Here is a 20,546-nt window from a genome sequence, read left to right on the forward strand (position 1 = left end):
CTCTTTTGGGTTGTTGTTGTCGTTTTGTCTTCGATTGATTTGGCAGGGTCCATGAATCGAATTTCTTTTCATATTTATATTTTTATTAATTAAATAATATATATATATATATTATTTATCAAATTTTAAATATTCAACAGTATTTATTATAGTATTATTTAATAAAATATATATAGACACAAATATATGTTCAATAATAAAATAATAAATATTATATAAATACATGTATATATACAGTATTATATTAGATTTAAAAATCTAATTGCTATATATATATATATATATATATATTAATGTGAGTTAAAATAATAAATAATTAATTTGTTAGCTAACATTTTGTGGTGGTTGAACAAGCCTGGCCAATAGTTTTACCCTCGTAAAGTAGGCAGGCGACCTAATTTGTTGACTTTAACATCGCCTTCGCCTCCCTCTTTTTTCTGCCATCCAATTTTAGGAAGAAATAAATGAAAAGGCCACAAAGCTCTGCTATAGGCAAAGGTCAATTTTATCAGCTAGGAGGAGATTAGGAAGCCCGCCTCGTGAAAATCCCACACTTACCTTTGTTCATGCTCCTTTGTCGTCGTGGCTGAGTCAAATGCCTGGAGGGTTTTTCAGTCCTGATTATTTACTTTTTAAAAAATATTATAATAATATATTTTTATTTTTTAAAATTTATTTTTAATATTAGTACAAAAAAATAATTAAAAAACATTAAAAAAAAATTAAAAATTAAAAAAAAATTAATAGAAAACAAATTGAAATTCACTTTCAAATGCCTCTTAAATCTTGTTGGGCTTATTTAGTATTGTGGCATAGTTGTTTTTAAAAATAATGTTTTTATTATTTTTAAAATTTATTTTTAATATTAATTATATAAAAAATAAATAATTGAATATAAAAAAATAAAAAGTATATTTTTAAAATACAAAGATAAACAGTATAAAAATTTGAATTGATGGAGATATCAAAGGCGGCAAAGAACATGTTTTACAGCTAATGGACACCATCACGCAAACATTGTTTGAGCCACAATGTTAGCGAACTTTGACCCGATAATTGACCCGATCCCTCCATCAAATCAGGTCGCCGAGTCAGTGGATTATAGGGTGGATTTACCGGCCCACTGGCAATATCTTAAATACAAAGGTATGGTATAGATTACATTATTATTTTCATAAATTAATTCAATGACCTGTACACGACAAGTAAAAAGGTTTCTGCAAGTAAAAGGTTATGCTTCTAATTCGCTACTTCAAAGGAAGATTTTAGAAAATATTTATATCATCATCATTTGTAATGTCCTCACCTGTAGCTTGGTGGCTCTGAGATCATTCACCAAAACAATGAATCTCTTTATAAAAAAAAAAAATTAGTTTTTTTATTTTATTTTACTCTAATTATTATTTATGATTTTTCTTAGTATTATTAAATTTATTAAAAAAATTATACAATAATATAATATTTATAAAATTTAAAGCAATCTCAATTTTATTTCTAATAATATTTTACTTGATATTGTTGCACTTTCAGATAGTCATAAAAAATATTCTTAACCAAACACATTAAACTACTTTTTGTTTAACCTCAATTTCAACCACAGTTTTAACCAAACATATATTTTTTCAAACCAACCTCAACTAAAAGTATTTTTTTACAAAATAACTTTTCTCAGATCACAATCATAATACCAAATATGCATTTTTTCAAACCAATCTCAACTAAAAGTAATTTTTTATAAAAAAAATTTTCAAATCACAACCATAATACCAAATATGTATTTTTTTCAAATTAATCTCAGCTAAAAATATTTTTTATAAAATATTTTTTTATAAATAAAAAATTTATTATTTTAATATATTTTTAAATAAAAAAATATTTATTTTATTTTGAAATAGTGTAGAGAGACTCGTTATGGTGGCTAAACTTGTAATTCTCATGACATGGATTCATTTATTTCATTGAATTGCCGTTATGGGAAAAGGGCGAAGAGAAAAGGTTTCTCCAGTCCATTCCAGCCCGTTGAGCCCATTTATGTTCATTAATGGAGCAAGCAACCCGTTCTTGGAGGCCCAGAGCTTACGACAGTGATCATTGAAGCTTGACCAGAACATGAACACGTCAGCCTCCATTTATCAACACGAAAATAGACAATGCAATATATTAAAAATACTGTAATGTCAATGAACTCTTAAAATATAAAATAAGTAACTCTCACAATGTGTGCATACATTTCAAAAAAAAATATAATATTAATAAAGTTTTGTTCTATGCTTTTGAGGTCTGGCCCAGCCCTTTTTTCAGGCTGGGTTGCATAAATCTGGACAATTTTTTGATGGCCCAGCCAAGCCCAAACAAATCACGAGTAAATTTTACACGAGCTTAGCACTGACACGCAACACAACACGGTGTTATGGCTTCTAAGAAAGTAGTACACAGCCGCAGGTCTACTTTTTCAGGTACGCCTTGACAGCACAGTGTTGTAACCTCCTACGCTTATGAACACACAGTGCAAATTTCTCCTCGATAGTCATCACATGCCTACATGTCTCTCTACCAATGGCTCGTACAATGAGGTGTCATGACCCAAATTTAAGCAGCATATAGAATAAGATGACGTTTCGGAACGTAGTGCATATTTTATTTTTTAAAAATTAGTTTTTTATATATTTTACACCATTTTAATATATCAATCTTAAAAATAATTTAAACAGCATATGGATTAAGATCACCTTTTTGGTGCAAATTTTATTTTAAAAAAATTACTTTTTTATATATTTTACATTATTTTAAATATTGATTTTAAAAATAATTTAAGCAGCATATGGATTAAGATTACGTTTCAAAACATGGTACAAATTTTTTTATATGTTTTATATTATTTTAATATATTAATTTTAAAAATAATTTTTAAAAAATAAAAAAATATCATTTTAATACATTTTAAAATAAAGTTTTTTAAATATAATTATAACTACATTTTCAAACAAACACTAAAATGTTATAACCATTTTTTCTATATTAAACCTCAAACTTGAACATGATTTTATCATAACAAAAAAAAAAAAACACTACTATAAAAAGTAAGCACCCCTTTAAAACAACAAATCATATATACATATACATGTCATCCTAAAATAATAAGAACTATTACAACTGTGGAGTTTAAGCCCTGCACAACATTATAAATCATGTTCACAATATGGGTATCAAATTGAAAAAGCCCACATGAAGGGGTGTTGGACATACCAACTTAGGGTACAAACAATAACCCCTTTCTAATAAGTTGCAATCAGCTAAAACACTCTATATACTTTAACATATTAAATGGTAAAATGATGAGTTTCCACAACTCAATGAATAAATAATAATAAATATAAAGATTTCTTCTAATACTTGAATAGTTTGATTGCATAAAATCCTATACTATGTTAAATAATGATTTTTCATATACACCCTTTTCTCCCTTCAAGTTTGTGTGTTGTGTAAATATTAAAAAACCCAAGAAACTCTAGGTAAAAAAAAAAAAAACTCATACATTCAAAACTCATACAAACGTTCCTAATTTTCTTAGCATCTATATTATCATCTTCTTTAATACATATAAATCACAATTTTTAAAGCTAAATTCCCTACACAACATGACTAATTAACTTAATTAAACATTAAAAGGTCTTTAGATCAATCTCAACATAGGATTTGATTTGAAAGTGTTCGTGAGCTTCTCGTACAACACCTTCTCTCACTCTTCAAGGCGCAATTACATGTCATTAAAAGGCCTAGATCTAGTAAAGTTAGTTCCAAGCCTTGTTTGTGGCTCCGTCCATGATAATTCTTGAAAAAAGCCAAGTACTCATCTCCCTTTTCTATCTATAAAATTTCTAACTCTTTCCATGATATAATTTAATCTAAAAACTACAGAACATAGGAGGGTTATGACCTCCCTAGCACAGGTGTACCAAAAGCTTCTTTAGTTCTCCATCAACTAGCCCAACAAGTGATGATGCTCATAAAATCTTTCTTAGCTACACAAGGGCAACTCATGGTTTTGTCTCTTTCTCGGCAGGTAGCTTACTGCTAGTATCATTACATGCTTCTTCTATTACATGTAGAAAAAACATAATTCTTCTGAGAGACATGTTGTAATGATCTGCAGGAGAGTATAAGGGAACATCATTGCTTTGAAATCTCACAAACAAGTCAATCTGACATCATGAAAAGCATGCTAGAAAAATCTGTAGACAAAGCAAATATGCAGTCATAATTATACGAGCAGTCATTGTCATCACCATTACTCTGCATCGGGATCTTTCTCAAGTAGCCTTCACCAGAAAAGGCCTCCAATTAAGGTTAAGTCCATGACTTTATATGTTCATAATAATAATATGGACCTACAGCGTATTGCATCCACACGTATGTCCAGTAACTTTTCTAAGGTCAAGCAGGCCATAAAAACTACAGTTTATTATTGTGGTTAGAGAGACTCATTTTGCGTATCCAGAAAACCTCGAGGAAGGACTCAGAATTTGGCTTTTGGTTCGGAATGAACTTTTGTCCATTTTCTTATGTATATTAAAAAAGAACAGAAGTCGACGTTATGGGAAGATCTACGATCTTCTGATGAAACTTGTTCTGCAAATACACAGATGAGAATGCTTAACCATTTGAGTTCCAGCTGGTGCAACATTCTCCGATGTTTATTTCGGAAGACACCGATCAGAGTAGCCAAAAAAGGGACTGGAAGAGAAGTCTTGGAGGCAAAGTGTAATTTTTAGTGGATGTTTGAGAGTACAGTTGTGATTGTTTTTTAAAATGATTTTTAATTAAAAATATATTAAAATAATATTTTTTTATTTTAAAAAAATTATTTTTAATATTATCATATAAGGTAAAATGAAAATATTAAAAAATTAATTTAAAATAAAAAATTAATTTTTTTAAAAATCCAAAAAAAGGAACAATAAGGGAATGCCTGCTTGTACTTTTATTCTTATTTCAATAGATCTGACTGAAAGCATAATACATACAACCCATTCAAGCCAAAAGAACAGCTGCGACATAAAATCAAATTCAAAGCTAAGAGTTGCGTGTTATCGAGGTTTTAAATTAACTTACGACATCCAGCATGATGCCCAGACACGTGCAGTTCATCTGCCATTTCATCCAGACCTGGATTGAATTACTTTGCTAGGGTTTTAATCTTCCTCCGCTTAGATATCATATCATAGCCATGTAAAGTGCATCTCTTGGCAAGAAAAAAAACAAACATATAAACAACTTCAAGAAATAGAAATCAGGGAGACTTCTCTCCGATACGAGCTTTGGATGAATCTTTTGATGCTCAAATCTGCATTAGTTCTTCAAATATCTTCATGGAAGAAGCTGGCAGGCCTACGAGAACGTTTATGTTTTCCCTCTCATTCCCATGAGAAAGGAAAAGAATTACTTCCTTCTCTGGTAGAGCCACAGGCCCTGATAAAATAGGCACCCCCCATCCGAAGTCTGTTGTGTGGAAAGATAGCCTAGACCAAGTTGTGATTAGAAGAGTCGCATTCAGAGAGGGCCTGGCTCTTGTAACTTCAAAATAATCTATCGCTGATCTCATATAACTGTCATCAACCATTTTAACTGCCTCCTGAACTAGCCTTACTGCAAAGGACAACTGGTTTTCCATTATCTCTCCTGCTGTGCACATAGAATTTGTTAACACGATCGCATTGCCAAAGTATCCTTCAGGAATTCGTGGCTCAAATCTAGACCGTCCATCTGCAGCAAACAGGAGCTTTATCTGTTGATCAGGCACCATCCTCAATGCCTGGCATCGAGCTTTCCACACAAAGGCTGAGAGAACTTGAAATTTTGTGCACTTGGCTATAACTCCGTCTTCCATAGCTTTTTCCTTGAGTTGATCAAGTTTCTCGGGGTCAAAACAGAAAGATCTATAGAGCATTTCCTCTTCATAAAGCTTGCTGGTATTTGACACATCTATAATGTCATCAAATTCATGGTGTGGAAACTCTATCTTAGGTGGGATTCGAGCGTTGAGTATGCTTCTATCTAGAAATGGAGGTACATCGAGAGCCAAACCCCTAGCAGTAGCTCCCCATGAATTCACAAACTCCATAGCACCAATTCCATCGAACATACAATGGTTCGTGCATAGCCCAAGAACAAATCCTCCACATTTGAATTTAGTCACCTGGAAAACAATAGCAATTTTTTGTACAAAAATGAGATTTTTTGTTCTTTTAGGCTTACTATCGAAAAGGATTTAACTTCCCTACAGTAGTACAACTATATAGAACCTGCAAGGTTAACTGACATAAATAGTCAAAGATTCTTCAAACCTGAGCCGTTACAAGAGGCATCTGAAGTATGTTTTGTGCACCAGGAATTTCATAAACCAACTTCCCAAGAGTCACAGGATCAGGCTTTGTTATGTCTCCAAGCTCGGCTATTTCACAATCCGTTTCAGCCTCAACAAAAACAGCACCTTCCCCGGTGCAATCCACTATCAGCTTTCCTTTTGAGCTAATTGTTAGCCGCCCAGCTATTGGATAGTAGTGCACAAGAATTTTTGACAAGGCATTCTTAATGACTTCCACAGCATCCTCATTTCCTTTCACGTCAGACTTAAAGCAGTAAATCGTACGAACTATGACTGCTATATTTTGGTCAAGGTTTGAGAGAAAGTACTGGCCCTTCTTTGTCTCCTCTGCAGGAGGAACCAGAGTCGGTTCTCCTTGCTTAACATTAAGTTTTAAAGCATCGTTATTACCATCTGCCATCAGGTAAGACTCCTTAAAAAACAAAACCTGGCTCAAAAAAACAAAGAAAGATGCTTCAAAAAAACATACAATGAAAAAAACCTATGATCTGTTCAAGAAACGCACATATGCTCCTTGAACATCACAGATTACAGACCATACAATTCATGAACAGTAAGAAGAAATTAAATACATACCTGCAACGCTAGAGTATGGAGCGGGTAACAACTGTTATCTACGTGTATAATAATGTTGAAGATATATAGGATGAAATGGACCTGGTAAGCATTGAATACATTTGTTTTGGTTGATAAGAACACTACAGCGTGACGGGGACAGGTGATGGGGATTCTTGGTATCGCAAAAATTGCACGTAAGGTTGTGTAAATGGAGGGACCCTACAATAAGAAATTGAAAACTGCAACCCTTTTGAGTCTTCTTGTAGCCATCGTCGCAATGTCAAGCTTGCAGATTATGGAGAGGTCACATATGGGGTTGTGGTAGGCTACTGGCCACAGAACCAAAACATCACCAGCTACCAAAATTCGCGTGAGAAAGAAGAGTCGTCCTGGGTTTGGTTGGTAGGGTTGGCGTCCAAGATTTCCTTGCTTCGATTTTATTTGTCAGATTTCTTGTAAACAAAATTGTTCCTTTGTCTACAGGTTTTACGGACAAAATCATGTGCTGAATATCTGCAACCCACTCTGATTAGATTTTTTCATGGTAAAGTTATACAAGTTATGGACCCATGAGCCGGCTGATTATTCAATACACAAATAAGATGCTCCATAATGCATTGCACTAGTCAATGCAAATTGATTGTTTAATGGGTCGATAGCGTCCCGAATTGATACACATCCTTTGCTCTGGAGCCAAGTCTTTGTTATGATCCTCGACATAGCGACAAAATTTGCAGCCTCCAGATATACTATCCAGTGAAACTAGCATTGGTGGCATCAGCCTAGGCAAGAAAGCTTAAAAAAACTTTGATTGGTAGCTTGTTGGTTGAAACATTTCAATCAGACTTTTTTTAAGCAGAGGGGCTAAAATCCATTTGCAAATCCTGTCTCTTGCGAAACGTAGAAGATCCCACGGGACAATAGCTTTTTCATAAAACTCGAGTTATAGCACAGTATGAAGTGATCACCACTTGCATGGGTTTGAACACCCCCATTATCGAGTTCAAGTAACGAAAAAGACTTTAACTTCAAAGATAAAGATGGATACCAACTCAGATCCCGGTATTAACCCATTGATATGCAAGTTCAAGTTGGGAAAAGGACGGATACCAGATCAGTATTAACGTTTTAATACCAACTCCATTGATGCAAGTTCAAGTAAAGATAAAGAATAGGCTACAATCAAATCAAAGTATGGACACCAATTCGAAGCCAGCATTCAATGCCCAAGGCAACTCCATTGATAAAGATAAAGACCTTAGCTTAATTGGTTTTAGGTATCTAAACCCGTCAATAGAATGGAAATGCCAGGGAGAACCTTCAGCAAAACCATCACCCGCTGCACCAGGTAATTAGAGCCCTTCACTAATTTTTATTTGCATCAGTCCAGACTGGACAGGAATTCCTCTCAAAGCTTACAGCCGAATAAATTCATTCTCAAAAGCTCATGCAGGCTTCAATTTCACACTTCAAAACAATTTTCATCTACCAATCAACCCTAGTAAAATCAACCAATGCTAGTACGCAGAACAAACACTTCATCCACTTTTACCAAGGAAGCTTTATTAGCAAAGCAACTATGGCATGTACAACACTCTGGTAGGCTGAAAACATTGATTGAAGGTTTTGGTGCTACGGGCATTGTAATACCAAAAACACCCCCAAAAAGCATCCGGTTGGCAACTTTTCAGCTGAAAAACACTTTTGGAAAAGCACCTTCCACTGCAATACCAACACTAAAAAATGTGTGACAATTGCTGGTAAGCCGAGCAAGTACCTTACTCTCAAAGAAACATTATCTTTAAGTTTCAAATCATTAAGGCCATTAAATTGCATAGCATAAAGTTCCAGATAAATTTAAGTTAAACAGAAACTATCACCTGTGACAGTTAATTTGCCAAGCATTCAACTTACATTGTTCATAAATTATAAGCACCCGTAAGGACCACATGAGAGTTGCGGTTCAAATCTCTACTCCTTTGCAGGGAAAAGTCAACAAATATACCTAAAAGCCAAGTCTAAATGGAAAGGGACGTTGGGGGTGGAGGCGGGGATGGAGAAATAAAACTACCAAGAATTAAAGTTCAGCTCAGCACTACCTGTAAGAGCAAAATGTACTAAAGCATATGATACAAAACAAACCCGGCTGGGTGCCTTCATCTGGAAATGGTAACAAGATCCAAATTGCAACACTGGTGCATCATCAGTATCTGTTGTTGAAGCCCCTCCAGTGGGGGGTGATATCTGGAGAATACACCACATACCTCATGTTCTACAGGAGTCAAGTAAAGCATTTGTAATAAAATGAACTAATCATCATCCTCATCACCATCTTTATCTGCATCATCACCACCCTCAGCATTATCCTCCGCGTCCTCCCCTTCACCTTCTTCATCATCAGACATGCTATTTATCACATCTGTAATAATATCCTTCACTTCTGCTTTTCTATGCATTAGATCTATGCCAAAGTGGGTACCTAATATAACCAAAATTATATGTGTGATGTGCAAAGTTGAAATGGAAATATGCCAACATCTAAGTAATAGAAGAAAGATAAACCATACATACCAAGCTGTCTGAGAATATCTGATAGAGTTGCCTGCACATCACCAGAAACAGATTCTTAAGGATGTTATAACTAGCAAGACAAACTGTCCTAACTATGCAAATTACAAAGCTAAATCACAGGCAAGACTTACAGTATTGAAATCCACTTCCTTCAGAATATTTACTACAACTGCATGCATCTCTTGTCTGGTGGGTTCTGCCTTGGCCTTTTTGTTAGACTTGACTTTACCTAATTTTCAGACATAAAAATCATAAGGCAGGCGAACAAATTCTCTAACAACAAAATTTAAACAAATGGAGATCCTCTCACCCTGTTTATTGTTTAACAAATATCTACCAAGCACAACAGGTTAAATCCAGGAAGGTGTAATAGACAACATCTATTATATGGGCATCAAAATCTTTTCTTCATGCCATAGATACAAGCACTCTATGAATGTTGTTTCTCCAAAATAACATCTTTTACTTTATCCTATTTCTCTCCCTGCAACTTGTGAAAATGACACCATCTCACTCTTCATTTTATTTCTGCAAAATAACATCTTTTACTTCATCCATCCTATTTTTAACTGCAATTGAAGAGCGGATGCATATCAATTTTAAAAAGAATTTATGCTTGTATAGTTTTGTCCTTTCTCCAAAACTCTGCAACATTCAAAAGATGTCCTTTTATGATTCACCACTAAGCTTGTGCACCCATTCTTTTTCAAAAGATAAAACTAGACCTAGTTTTTTCCTTTGCTTTTTTTATCATACACAATCTTCAAAAAGGATATTGATATAGACACTTTTAAGGAGGTTTTTGGAAGCAGGTGAAAGGGAGTGAAAAATCACCCATGCACACTACCTCCTCGAATAATTGTTCAGTAAGACAAATTGTTAAGTTAATAATCAGAAGGGTAACGTTTCAAACGCTACTCGCCAACCACAAGGGGTGGCAAACACTCTTTGTAATTTGTTCTCAAAACTAACACTCCCTGTCCACCCAAGACAACTATCTATGGATCTCTCAAATACAATTCCAACCACATTTCTTGGATATTCTTTAACAACACAAACCTTGTAATTACATTATAATTATTGCTCCATCCTAGCCCTGTCTCCTATAACAAACCACCATCACTTAGCATGTTTCAAAGTCCTTCAACAGTGATAAACTTCCACTGAGCTCAAGCTTCCTATTTGACATGATTGTGCTCGCAGCAAAAAAATTATAAGGGGGAATAATCCAAGTTCTGTCCATTTTGAAGAGTGCAAAAGAAACTGGAAGAAAGAGAAGTGGCATTTAAGGAACAACAACAGTAACTACAAAATCAATAAATTATTGAAGCAATTGGATATGTGAATCCTATTAAATGCAATCAATATTTACAACTTCAACAAATTCTCCCCCTTAAAATTTACATATTAACGCTTGCATGATATTTTACCCCTACTTTTTCACCTCACAAAAGACTCACCATAAAACACATAATCACCAAAATATAGGTACATAAAAGAGTGTTGCATAGACAAAATGCAAAACAAATAAATTACTTGCTCAAAACAATCATAGTTTCAAACTGACAGCTTAAACATCAGGAATAGAAGAAAAATCATTCACCTTGATCTTTTGCAGTATCCTTTGATGAGGACTTAGTCGAATGCTTCTTGCCAGTGACCTTGTCCTTGGAGGAAGTGCTTCGGTCCTTAGGGTTTTCCTTTTCAATCTTAAGTTTCTTAGATGCAGATCCCTTTGATTTAGAAACAGAACTGGAACTTCCATCAGTATCTTTAGCACCCCTTTTTGATGATGAGCCAGAAGTGTTTTTGGTATATTTTACTGGACTTTTGACAGGCTTTGCAGGGGTGCTCTTTTTGCTAGGGGTAACTTTCTCAGCACCTTTAACCGCCGAACTCTGCTTTGCAGATTTTTTTGATATCTTCTTAGGTGGCGTCTGCTCCTTTGGCTCATCTTCCTCTTCCTCTGATTTGATCTCATCATGATCACTCTCTTCTTTCTTTTCTGCCTCATTTTCATCATCCTCTTCTGAATCATCTTTAGCAACTGGTGATTCAACTTTATCTTCATCATCATCTTCCTCATCTTTGGATGAACGCTTTCGCTTTTGTCCACTTTGGGGCGTTTGTTTTTGTTTCTGTTGAACAATGAAGTACAGAATTCATAACCAGCTCAGCATAAAAGCAGGAAAAACAAAACAAGCAGTGGCAAAGGATATGCATCATGTTATATTGAAGACAAATATTTTAAAACAACTAATGGGTAAGAGCACTATCTTTCCCTATTTACACCATCTGCAAAGAACTGTCATAAGACAGCCTTCTGCAGAACATGTGCAGGCTAGAAAATTGATCCTGAAGGCTTACACAAGGTCTAATTAGCTGATCAAAAGATTTGAGAAATAGCAAAAATGTATGGAAGATAAAAAACAAGAAAATAATACATCGAATATATGATCAACGGTTCACATTGTCAATTATAAGGATATCCTGTGTATGTCTGTTTGGAATTTATGGATGATTAAAATCAACACAGAATAATGAAGCAGATGAAAAACAAAGTAAATAGGTCATATAAGCATTCCTGATGTATACATGTGTCTGTGCTAGCACCGGGCTAGTATGTTCCCTGCGTGGGATTGGGTGAGGGTGTGCGTGTTTGTCTATGAGAGAGAGAGAGACTTGAGGTAAGATGAACATTTAAATTGTCTTACTTTTTATATGGAAATCAGGAACGTCACATTATACAGCTTCACATAATGTCATCCATAATCACAAACAGTTGGGATCAGTTAAATTTTGCTTCTCTAGAATAGAAGAATATAATAACTTGCACGCTCCTAAAAGCAATGTCAGTTTAAAATGTACCAATTCCATACTAATAGAAAATGCAGAGACTGTTCTCATTTCTGCTTTTAATATTCATGATTTCACATCTAAAAATATCAGCGCTGCAAAAAATTATTAACAATTAAGCAAACTTAGCAGTTGTAAGAGGTGCATTATGACACAGCCAACATGACATTCAAATATCATCAGGCATAAAGGAGTCTTGAAAAAGAAGCAGAGCACTGTCTATTGGTGTGCACCAAGAAAACACATCCATCCAAAGATTTTATTAAAGAAAAGCTCTATAAAATGTTTTATACAGAAATGATGATGTGAACAACAAACCTTTGCTGGTGTAGTTGATGCTTCTACAGGACTTGCATTTTTTCCGGTTGAGACTTTACGCTTCTTACCTTTCTGAAACCAAAATAAGCAGCAAGTATCAGCAACTCTCAAATTGACAGTGAAAGGCTACCTAACAATCTGCAATGGGTAAATATTTAAAGAATAGATAACCTGTTCCTTGTCAGCAAGCAGAACATCAGTGGTGGCATGAGGGGGCTCCAAGAATTCCACTATTTTTACAGTGAGTTCCTCCTGGAAACAAGGCCCAACCAAGTGACTAATCAAATGGGTTTTAGATGGATTTGAATAACAAGAAAATAAAACATTTAACATAGTTGATACAAACCTTTTTCACAGCAGACCTATTTATAGGGACATTAAGCACGTCACAAAAATCCATCAACTTCTCTTTGACGCACTTGTCAAGCTTTTCCCTTACTTTTGCTTTCTGCTTATCCTGATAAGATGTGAGGAAACCAATCAAAACAGTTTCAAGCCACTCACAATCGCTAAACATATTGTGCCTTTCATGAATGAATCATGGATACAATCTTATTTTTACCTGAGCACAGGCTTGTGCAACGACATATGCAATACAAGAATGTGTGCACAAACATGCAGCAACAAATATAAGGCAAGAACTTCAGTACCTCATTCTCAACCCACACATAGCCTGAAAACTGGCCTATGTTTTTCTTTAGATTGTATGCCTAAAAAAATCACATTAACATAATTTAGAATGGTCATAAACATTAATGAATCAATCAGCAATGGTTAAACTAATTAACCAAGACAGCAATGATACAAAACAGAATGAATTAAAACAACCATTTCCAAAGACTTTATCAGACAGGCACCTTTCCTTTCTTTCCAAACAGAATCATATGAAGCATCTGTAGATTGTCATCAGGTTTTCTCTTGGACAACTTGAAAGCCACTGAAAAGTTCACAATATCAGACAAAAAAAAGGGCCAGTCTGTTGTAATGACAAAGTTGAAAAAAGGTAAGATAAAGCATGTGCAAGCCAACAAGATAGGAAAATCTGTTCCCACTTGATGTACAGGAAATCTCCTATATTATGGAAATTCAGTATTCCTGAATAATAAAATCCAGATCCGAAGAATATATCTCCCTTCCTCCAGGATAATTGTGCATCCTTTGACACTAATAACGAAAATGATAGTATGATAAAAATGCCAGAAACAATACAAAAAGAATGCCAGGAAACAATAAGGGAAGTCAATCAAAATATTAGATCAAGTCTCAAACACATGGACAATTTTCAGAGAGTTCAAACAAACTATCAAGCATTTCTTGTCTGCAAAACCTTTAAAACTACATGCATTCACATTCCTAGCAGACTTTTAACACCAATGAAAATGGAAGACAACCTCTTCTTTCAGGATAATGTTTCTAGAACAGTTAGAACCTCACACCAGTAAGCAAGCACTTTGAGCAGTAAAACCCATTGAGGGTAAAACCACACATAATTATGCAAGTTCAAAGCTTTTCTTTACGTTTCAAAGTTCTATACAAAGAATGTTCTAATGTTATAGATAACTAGTGCCACAATTTTGTTCAACCATAAATTCAATGGAACAGAAAAGAGGAAAAGAGTGATCCATGAAAACAATGACAGTTAGCTCAGAAGCCGGACTTAATTGGATGTGTTTTCCTCCAAGGTGAACAAGTGTGCAGAAGAAGAGCTGAAAAAGAGAATCTTCTCCTTTGATCAATGGATTTGCTCTCATTTAAAACAATTGGCAGGCAAGCCTGCAAATGCAACGCAATGTAACAACTTTTAAAACTCACAACAAAGCTAGAACCCAATTCCTACTGCACAATCACCTTCCTCTAATACTGCATACCTACCAAAACTTTTCTTCTCTCTCCCTCTCTCTCTCTCTTTCATAAGTAGCTACACATTGTACAATAGGCTCCATGCTAGCACTTCAGAAGCAATTAACCAGTAATACATTTCCCTGCTAAACAGTTAACTTTTCTCAGCAATGTAAGTTAGTTATGAAACATGGATGAATTCCCACAGTATTCACAAGAAACCCGCGATATCAAAACATATAGATGGTACTTTCACCAACTTACCAGTACCAAAATTAAGATTAAACCTACTTGACAGCATACCCATGCTACATAAAATTAAAAAATAATCTCATTTCACACAAAATCACAACATATACATATGCATCAACCATAAATGTATCAAAACTTGTCGTCGTTGCTTAGTTGCAATTACACTTAACGTTTTCTACTCCGTTCTTTCGAGATAACTTCAGAGCATTTAAAATTCATAGTTACTAAATAGCAAACAAAACATAAACACCAACAACAGCATGGGATCCACAAACAAATCACACATACCATTAGGAATATCCTTTAGTGGTGTTCCTCGTCCCTGCAACCAAGAAAAAAGTTATCTCAAAATTCCAAATCCAAAAACCATTTTCTTTTCCAAGGAAACAAGATCGTTTTTTTGTGTAAGATTTGAGTAGTTTTACCTTTTCAATAGACAAAGGCTTGGTCGCTGACCGTCCAGGCTCAGGAGCAGAGTACCTTTCCACCATCTTCCTCTCTCTGGCAGGCCTCTCACTACCTGGAGTCACCGGCTCCTTCTCCTTCTTCTCAGTCAAATTTTTACTCGATTTCTTGCTTCCTCGCTTAGTTTTCTTTCTCTCTACCTCTTCCTCTTCTTTCGCTTCTTCTTCTTTCTCCTCATTTCCAAAAGACTCCTCCTTTTCAGCTCCCTCCTTCTCAATCTTCTCTACTTCTTTCACTTCCTCGTTGTCAGCCTCCTTCGCTTCATTCTCTGTACCCTCCTTCGGTCCTTCGCTTTCAGTTTGCTCCTTCTGTGCATCTGGTTTTGAATCCTCAGCAGGAGGAGCTTCCTGCCCTGGTTTCTTCTCTTCTAGGGTTTCACTCGCCATGGAAACAAAACAGAACACTAAAACCCTAAAAAGTTAGGGTTTTGACAGAGATCACAAGAAGGTGAGATTTTCCGTACACAACAAAGAGAACGCGAGAGAGAGAGACGGGGAGATGGAACTTAGGGATTAGGAGATTTTGAGAGGGCGGGCTGATTTGATTGAGAAAGAAAGGAGGAAGGCGGGGGTTCAAAAATTTTTGATGCCACGAAATGAGAGCGGGCTTTGGGGCTTTCGTTTTTTCACTCTAAAAAAAGTGGAGGCAAAATTAGGGGATTTTGTTTTCTTATATATCCCATAAAAAAAAAATACAAAATATGAAGTAAATTCTTTTCTTAAACAGCTTCGTAATGAATTCTATATTCTCTCTATCCGAAGATCATGTTTTGTACTACAGTGGAGGCCTTTTTTTAATATTTTTTAATTAAAAATAATTTAAAATGGCTTTTAAGAAAGTTTTTATATTTTTATATTAAAAATTCAAAACCATTATAAAATATCAGTTTAATAATTTTTTAAATAAAAAATGTGAAAAATACTAAACTATTACAATTACAATAAATAAAAGTTATTTTAATATTTTATTTTATTAGTATTGTTAGTATTGTTATTATTGATTTTAATGCACAGCAGTAGCCGGTAGACGACTGTGTACTGCTCTGAACTAGCTAGCTGTCTTTTTATTGGGCACACACGCCCCACTCGCAGTTTGTACTTGCTGGCTTTACGGGATAAAAAAGGTCATTGGTCCATGTGGATTTGCATGGCATTCTTATGTTGCTTATCAGCTGCTGCTGTGTCTTGTCGTTAAGGTGACTTTTGGAGTCTGCACGGAGCATGTTACCGTTAAAAAATATTTTTTTATTTAAAAATATATTAAAAAATTATTTTATTTTAAAAAATTATTTTTACATATAAACTTTAAAACAATATAAAAATATAAAAAAAAAACAAAAACATTTTAAATTGATAAAAAAACATAGTTTCAACTACATTTACAAACACTACATTACATTGTATTTATTTTTATATTCAAAAAATATTTAAAAAAAAATAGAATTTATCTATTTATTTTAATTTTTTATATTTTTATCATCAAAATCTAATGTATTGATGTTAAAATAATTTAAACAAAAAATAAAAAAAATAATTTAATATATTTTCAAGTAAATTTTTTTAAAAAATCAATCACTATTATATTTTTAATTATCATTTAAATGTGTTGGGTTTGTTTTTATTATTAAAATAAAAATTAAAAAAATATGATTTTAATATATATATATTTTTTAAAAGAACATGTTGATACACTTACTTGTAATTATCCCTTGTATTTTTACTGGTGGTTAGAGAGGGCGGTGATGTTGGTTTGCATTTTGATTTGATGATTGGAGCTTGAAAATGGATTCATGTTTGGATTCCTATCAATAACGAATTCGTAGCTGTCTAGGCTTTAGCGTATCGAAACGATGTCTGGTTTGATTTGTCCTTGAGTGCTTATCATTTTGAAATGGGTCATCTGTGATTTAGATTTTTTAAAAAAAATCATTAGATATCATAATTACAGAATAATGCAAGCCATTGCTCCTAGGCAGTTATTTAATATAAGTGTTAATTAATTAGTTATGGTGTTTATAAAGAAGAAGAGGAAGAAGAAGAAGATATTGGTACGATGTTATAACCTTTGGAATGAGAGCAAGAGAATTACGAGAACTTGAGTTGCAGGGTTGTTTGTTTTTGATTTGATGATCGGAACTCTGAGAGGATTTGTTTTTTTTTTAAAAAAATTGATTTTTTTTTTTGTTTTAAATTGAATTTTATTTTTATTTTAAAATTGTTTTAATGTGTTAATATTAAAAATAAAAAATAATATTTTATTATTTAAAAAAACCACTATCCATGCTTTTTGTTCTATAGTTAAATAACTAAAAAAACATTTTAATCAGCTCTTTAAAAAATATAATCAAATGCATATTTTTTAAGATAAAAAATAATTAATAATAATTCAGTGGGAGACGGTCGAGCTTCCACCTAGTGGTAACACCTGCGATCCACGGGGTTTGTCGAATATTTTCTCCTTCCTTTTCAAGATGAAACCAGTTAAGTCCGTGGAGTAAGGACAGATAAATCCTTTGCCCTTCACACTACGAGCTCTCGAGCACAACTACATTTGATAATTAAGGACAGTAGTTTCCCAACTAACAAAACAATGTACTGTGTCTAAATAGAGATCGACCTGGGCATGCAGCATTCTAGGCTGAGGTTTGACTATCCGTCTCACAATATTTCCTTCATAGGTTACCTCCTCCATGCGTACATGGGCAGCAGTAGCCATGAAAGAGGCCATCTAAACCCACACAGACAGGCAATACATTAATTCGAGTACACATTCGTAGGGGAACTCTTTCGAGCATCAGCTAAACAGGCCAGAGAAAAAGGACACGTACGATGCTTGAATTTAAGTACTGGGAAGGTCGAGTACAGAGAAGGGAAAAGCCAGCTTGGACTGAGAAGTGAGAAGGCTCAATTCGTCCCACGAGCATGCAGGGAGATCAACGAATAATTAATCAGGGAAGAACAAGCATTTATGATTTTTTTTGGTTGAAAAAATTTTCAACTCGGAGAACTATCTCTCGATTTCCCAAGGACCATTACCTAGAATCCAGGCATCAGCAGGCAATGGATTGAATGTCACAGCAAACGATACATCACATGTTTATTTTTTTAAAAAAAAGTGTATCGTTCCAAGGAAAAAAAAATTGAAACAAAGATTTGGTGTGTGGACATGAACCGGGTGGCTTACATGTATGGGCTTTGTTTTTTAGAAGCCTGGATACATTGGGCCATTCAGACCAAGCCCAGATAATTAACTTTTTTATATTTTTTATATTTAGATCTAAATGCACGCAGTAATTTATCAAGTCATGCCAGCCTGTTGAACCCGACCTAGACTCTGCAAGGAGTTGTTATTAAAAACTTTGTTTATGTAACAGTGTCTTGTGGATAATGACTTATTGATGTTCATTTATTTCACAATACCAAGGCTCACAGTTTGCTAATTGATGTTTTTATGCTCGGTTCAAGCTATCGAAGTAGTGACGGTGACAGGTTAATTTACTTTGAGGTAGGATTTAGTGGCATGAATGTTTGAGACTTGCTCTGAAAACTAATATTGACATTAATAGTTATTGAACCTCCATGTTTAAAATCTTGAAAGAAACACATGTTTTGAAACTTGAAAATAAAAGGAATTGAGGAGTTAAATATTTAAGGTAATATATCATTATAAGTCTATTTCTGTGAATAATAAAATATTTATTTTCAACACAATTTTAAAAAGAAAATTTATTTGAAAAAGGTTTTAGAATGCTTAACAATGAAAACCTTTTAATTTGAGCTAAAACCCTTAATAGATTTTTTATACTACAGTCATGAAATATAAATATGCATGCATAACCGTGAAAAATATTTTTTATGTTGTTTGAATAAAATAACAATATGAATATATATCCTATCAAAATGAAAATGATATTATAACATTTTATATGAAAATGACATGACCACTCACACATAAAATAGCAAGGGATATAGTAAAAATATAAATATAAATACCAATTTGATAATAAAAATTATTCAACGAAAAACCTCATCAATACACATTAAAATCAACCATAAAATCAAATTAAGTATGGGATTCGAAATAAACCTCATGGGGTGGCTAAGGTGGACTGGAAGAAGTTGAAGCAGTTGCTCGAACAATGGCGATAATGACGTCACACACAAGCCACGCATTGAAGAGGATTGTCATGGCTGACATGTCATCTTGGTAGTCACCGAAGTTTAACTAGCGTGCGGAAGTCTTCACCTAGTGCACCACTCCATTTTCCTTTCGGCGTTGATGGTGTCTTCCGCCACTACCATACGAGGGAGATTAGAGGTACTGAAGCCTTATTTTTCTTGTTTTTCACTTTAACCCTATGTTCATTTGTCTTTTATTTTGATTTTTTTGTATTTTAGATTTTTAGTTTTTATCCCCTAAAAAACAACACTAATATCAATTTAATAAAAAAAACAATCAATAAATATGAAATAAGGTATTAATAATTGAAATATGTGAAAAACATATTTTTAAATTCTGATTTTTTTAAAAGGCCATTGAAAATTACAAAATGCCTGCAAGTGCTTCAAAATATATTTTTAAATTTCTAGTTTTTCTGAAAAGACATTAACAAGAGAAAAATATTGAAAAATTATAAAATGAGCGTGTAATGGACAAAATGCTTTGAATTTTTTTCTTTGATTTTTTATTAATATATATATATATATATATATATTATGAAATAAATATTAGGATATCTGAAACCAATAAATAGAATATAAATATATAAATCTTTTATAAGCAAGGATGATAAGGTGTGAATATAAAAAAAAACCTATACTTAAATACCCGTTGACATTGCAAAACATGAACCAAGGCCCCATTCATCTTTTGGCACCTATTAACTTATTACAAAGCATGGCTGATGCATCAATGCTTAATCGATGCATCAATGCTCCCTTATTCAAGAGCAAGAAAGTAGACATGGACACTTGAGATAGCAGAGTTCATGGAAGGCACTTGTTTTTTTTTTTTTCAATACTCAGGTTCAATTCTTTATGTATATATTTACTACTCCTATGATATCTTGTTTATCTATTAGGCTTATAAAATATTTAATATGTTTAAAAATTAATCATGTGTTAGCCAGCTCAAACAACCCGAGTTATATATATATAAGTAGACATGGACAGTAGTTTTTCTTCTCCCGTGACTTCTACACAAATATTTTGTTGACGATAAAAAACTAAAAACATCATCAGACGACTGTCTGCACTCAACGAGGACGAAGCCATACAATACAACAATTATACCACCCAAGTAC

At 33.7% G+C, this 20,546-nt stretch overlaps 2 protein-coding genes across 3 annotated transcripts; both read right to left on the reverse strand.

The window, feature by feature from the left end:
- Positions 1-4,970: 4,970 nt before the first annotated feature.
- Positions 4,971-7,292, reverse strand: LOC105125274 (omega-hydroxypalmitate O-feruloyl transferase). Its single transcript, XM_011025646.1, has 3 exons — positions 6,962-7,292; positions 6,345-6,812; positions 4,971-6,196 (listed from the first exon to the last, which is right to left on the reverse strand). The coding sequence occupies exons 2-3, from the start codon at positions 6,783-6,785 to the stop codon at positions 5,339-5,341; spliced, it is 1,299 nt and encodes a 432-aa protein (XP_011023948.1). The 5' UTR covers positions 6,786-6,812; positions 6,962-7,292; the 3' UTR covers positions 4,971-5,338.
- A 1,481-nt stretch (positions 7,293-8,773) lies between these two features.
- On the reverse strand, positions 8,774-15,884 carry LOC105125275 (protein DEK). Of its 2 annotated transcripts, none has more exons than XM_011025648.1 (11): positions 15,205-15,884; positions 15,068-15,101; positions 13,546-13,625; positions 13,339-13,398; positions 13,035-13,145; positions 12,866-12,940; positions 12,689-12,760; positions 11,118-11,652; positions 9,646-9,743; positions 9,515-9,545; positions 8,774-9,422 (listed from the first exon to the last, which is right to left on the reverse strand). In XM_011025648.1, the coding sequence occupies exons 1-11, from the start codon at positions 15,628-15,630 to the stop codon at positions 9,253-9,255; spliced, it is 1,692 nt and encodes a 563-aa protein (XP_011023950.1). In that variant the 5' UTR covers positions 15,631-15,884; the 3' UTR covers positions 8,774-9,252. The 2 variants fall into 2 exon arrangements, with proteins under 2 accessions (XP_011023950.1, XP_011023949.1); XM_011025647.1 differs by having other exon boundaries at positions 12,860-12,940.
- Positions 15,885-20,546: the final 4,662 nt, after the last annotated feature.

The sequence above is a fragment of the Populus euphratica genome, unplaced genomic scaffold (assembly GCF_000495115.2).
Source record: "Populus euphratica unplaced genomic scaffold, PopEup_1.0 scaffold22.1, whole genome shotgun sequence".
In the NCBI taxonomy this organism is placed as follows: Eukaryota; Viridiplantae; Streptophyta; class Magnoliopsida; order Malpighiales; family Salicaceae; genus Populus; species Populus euphratica.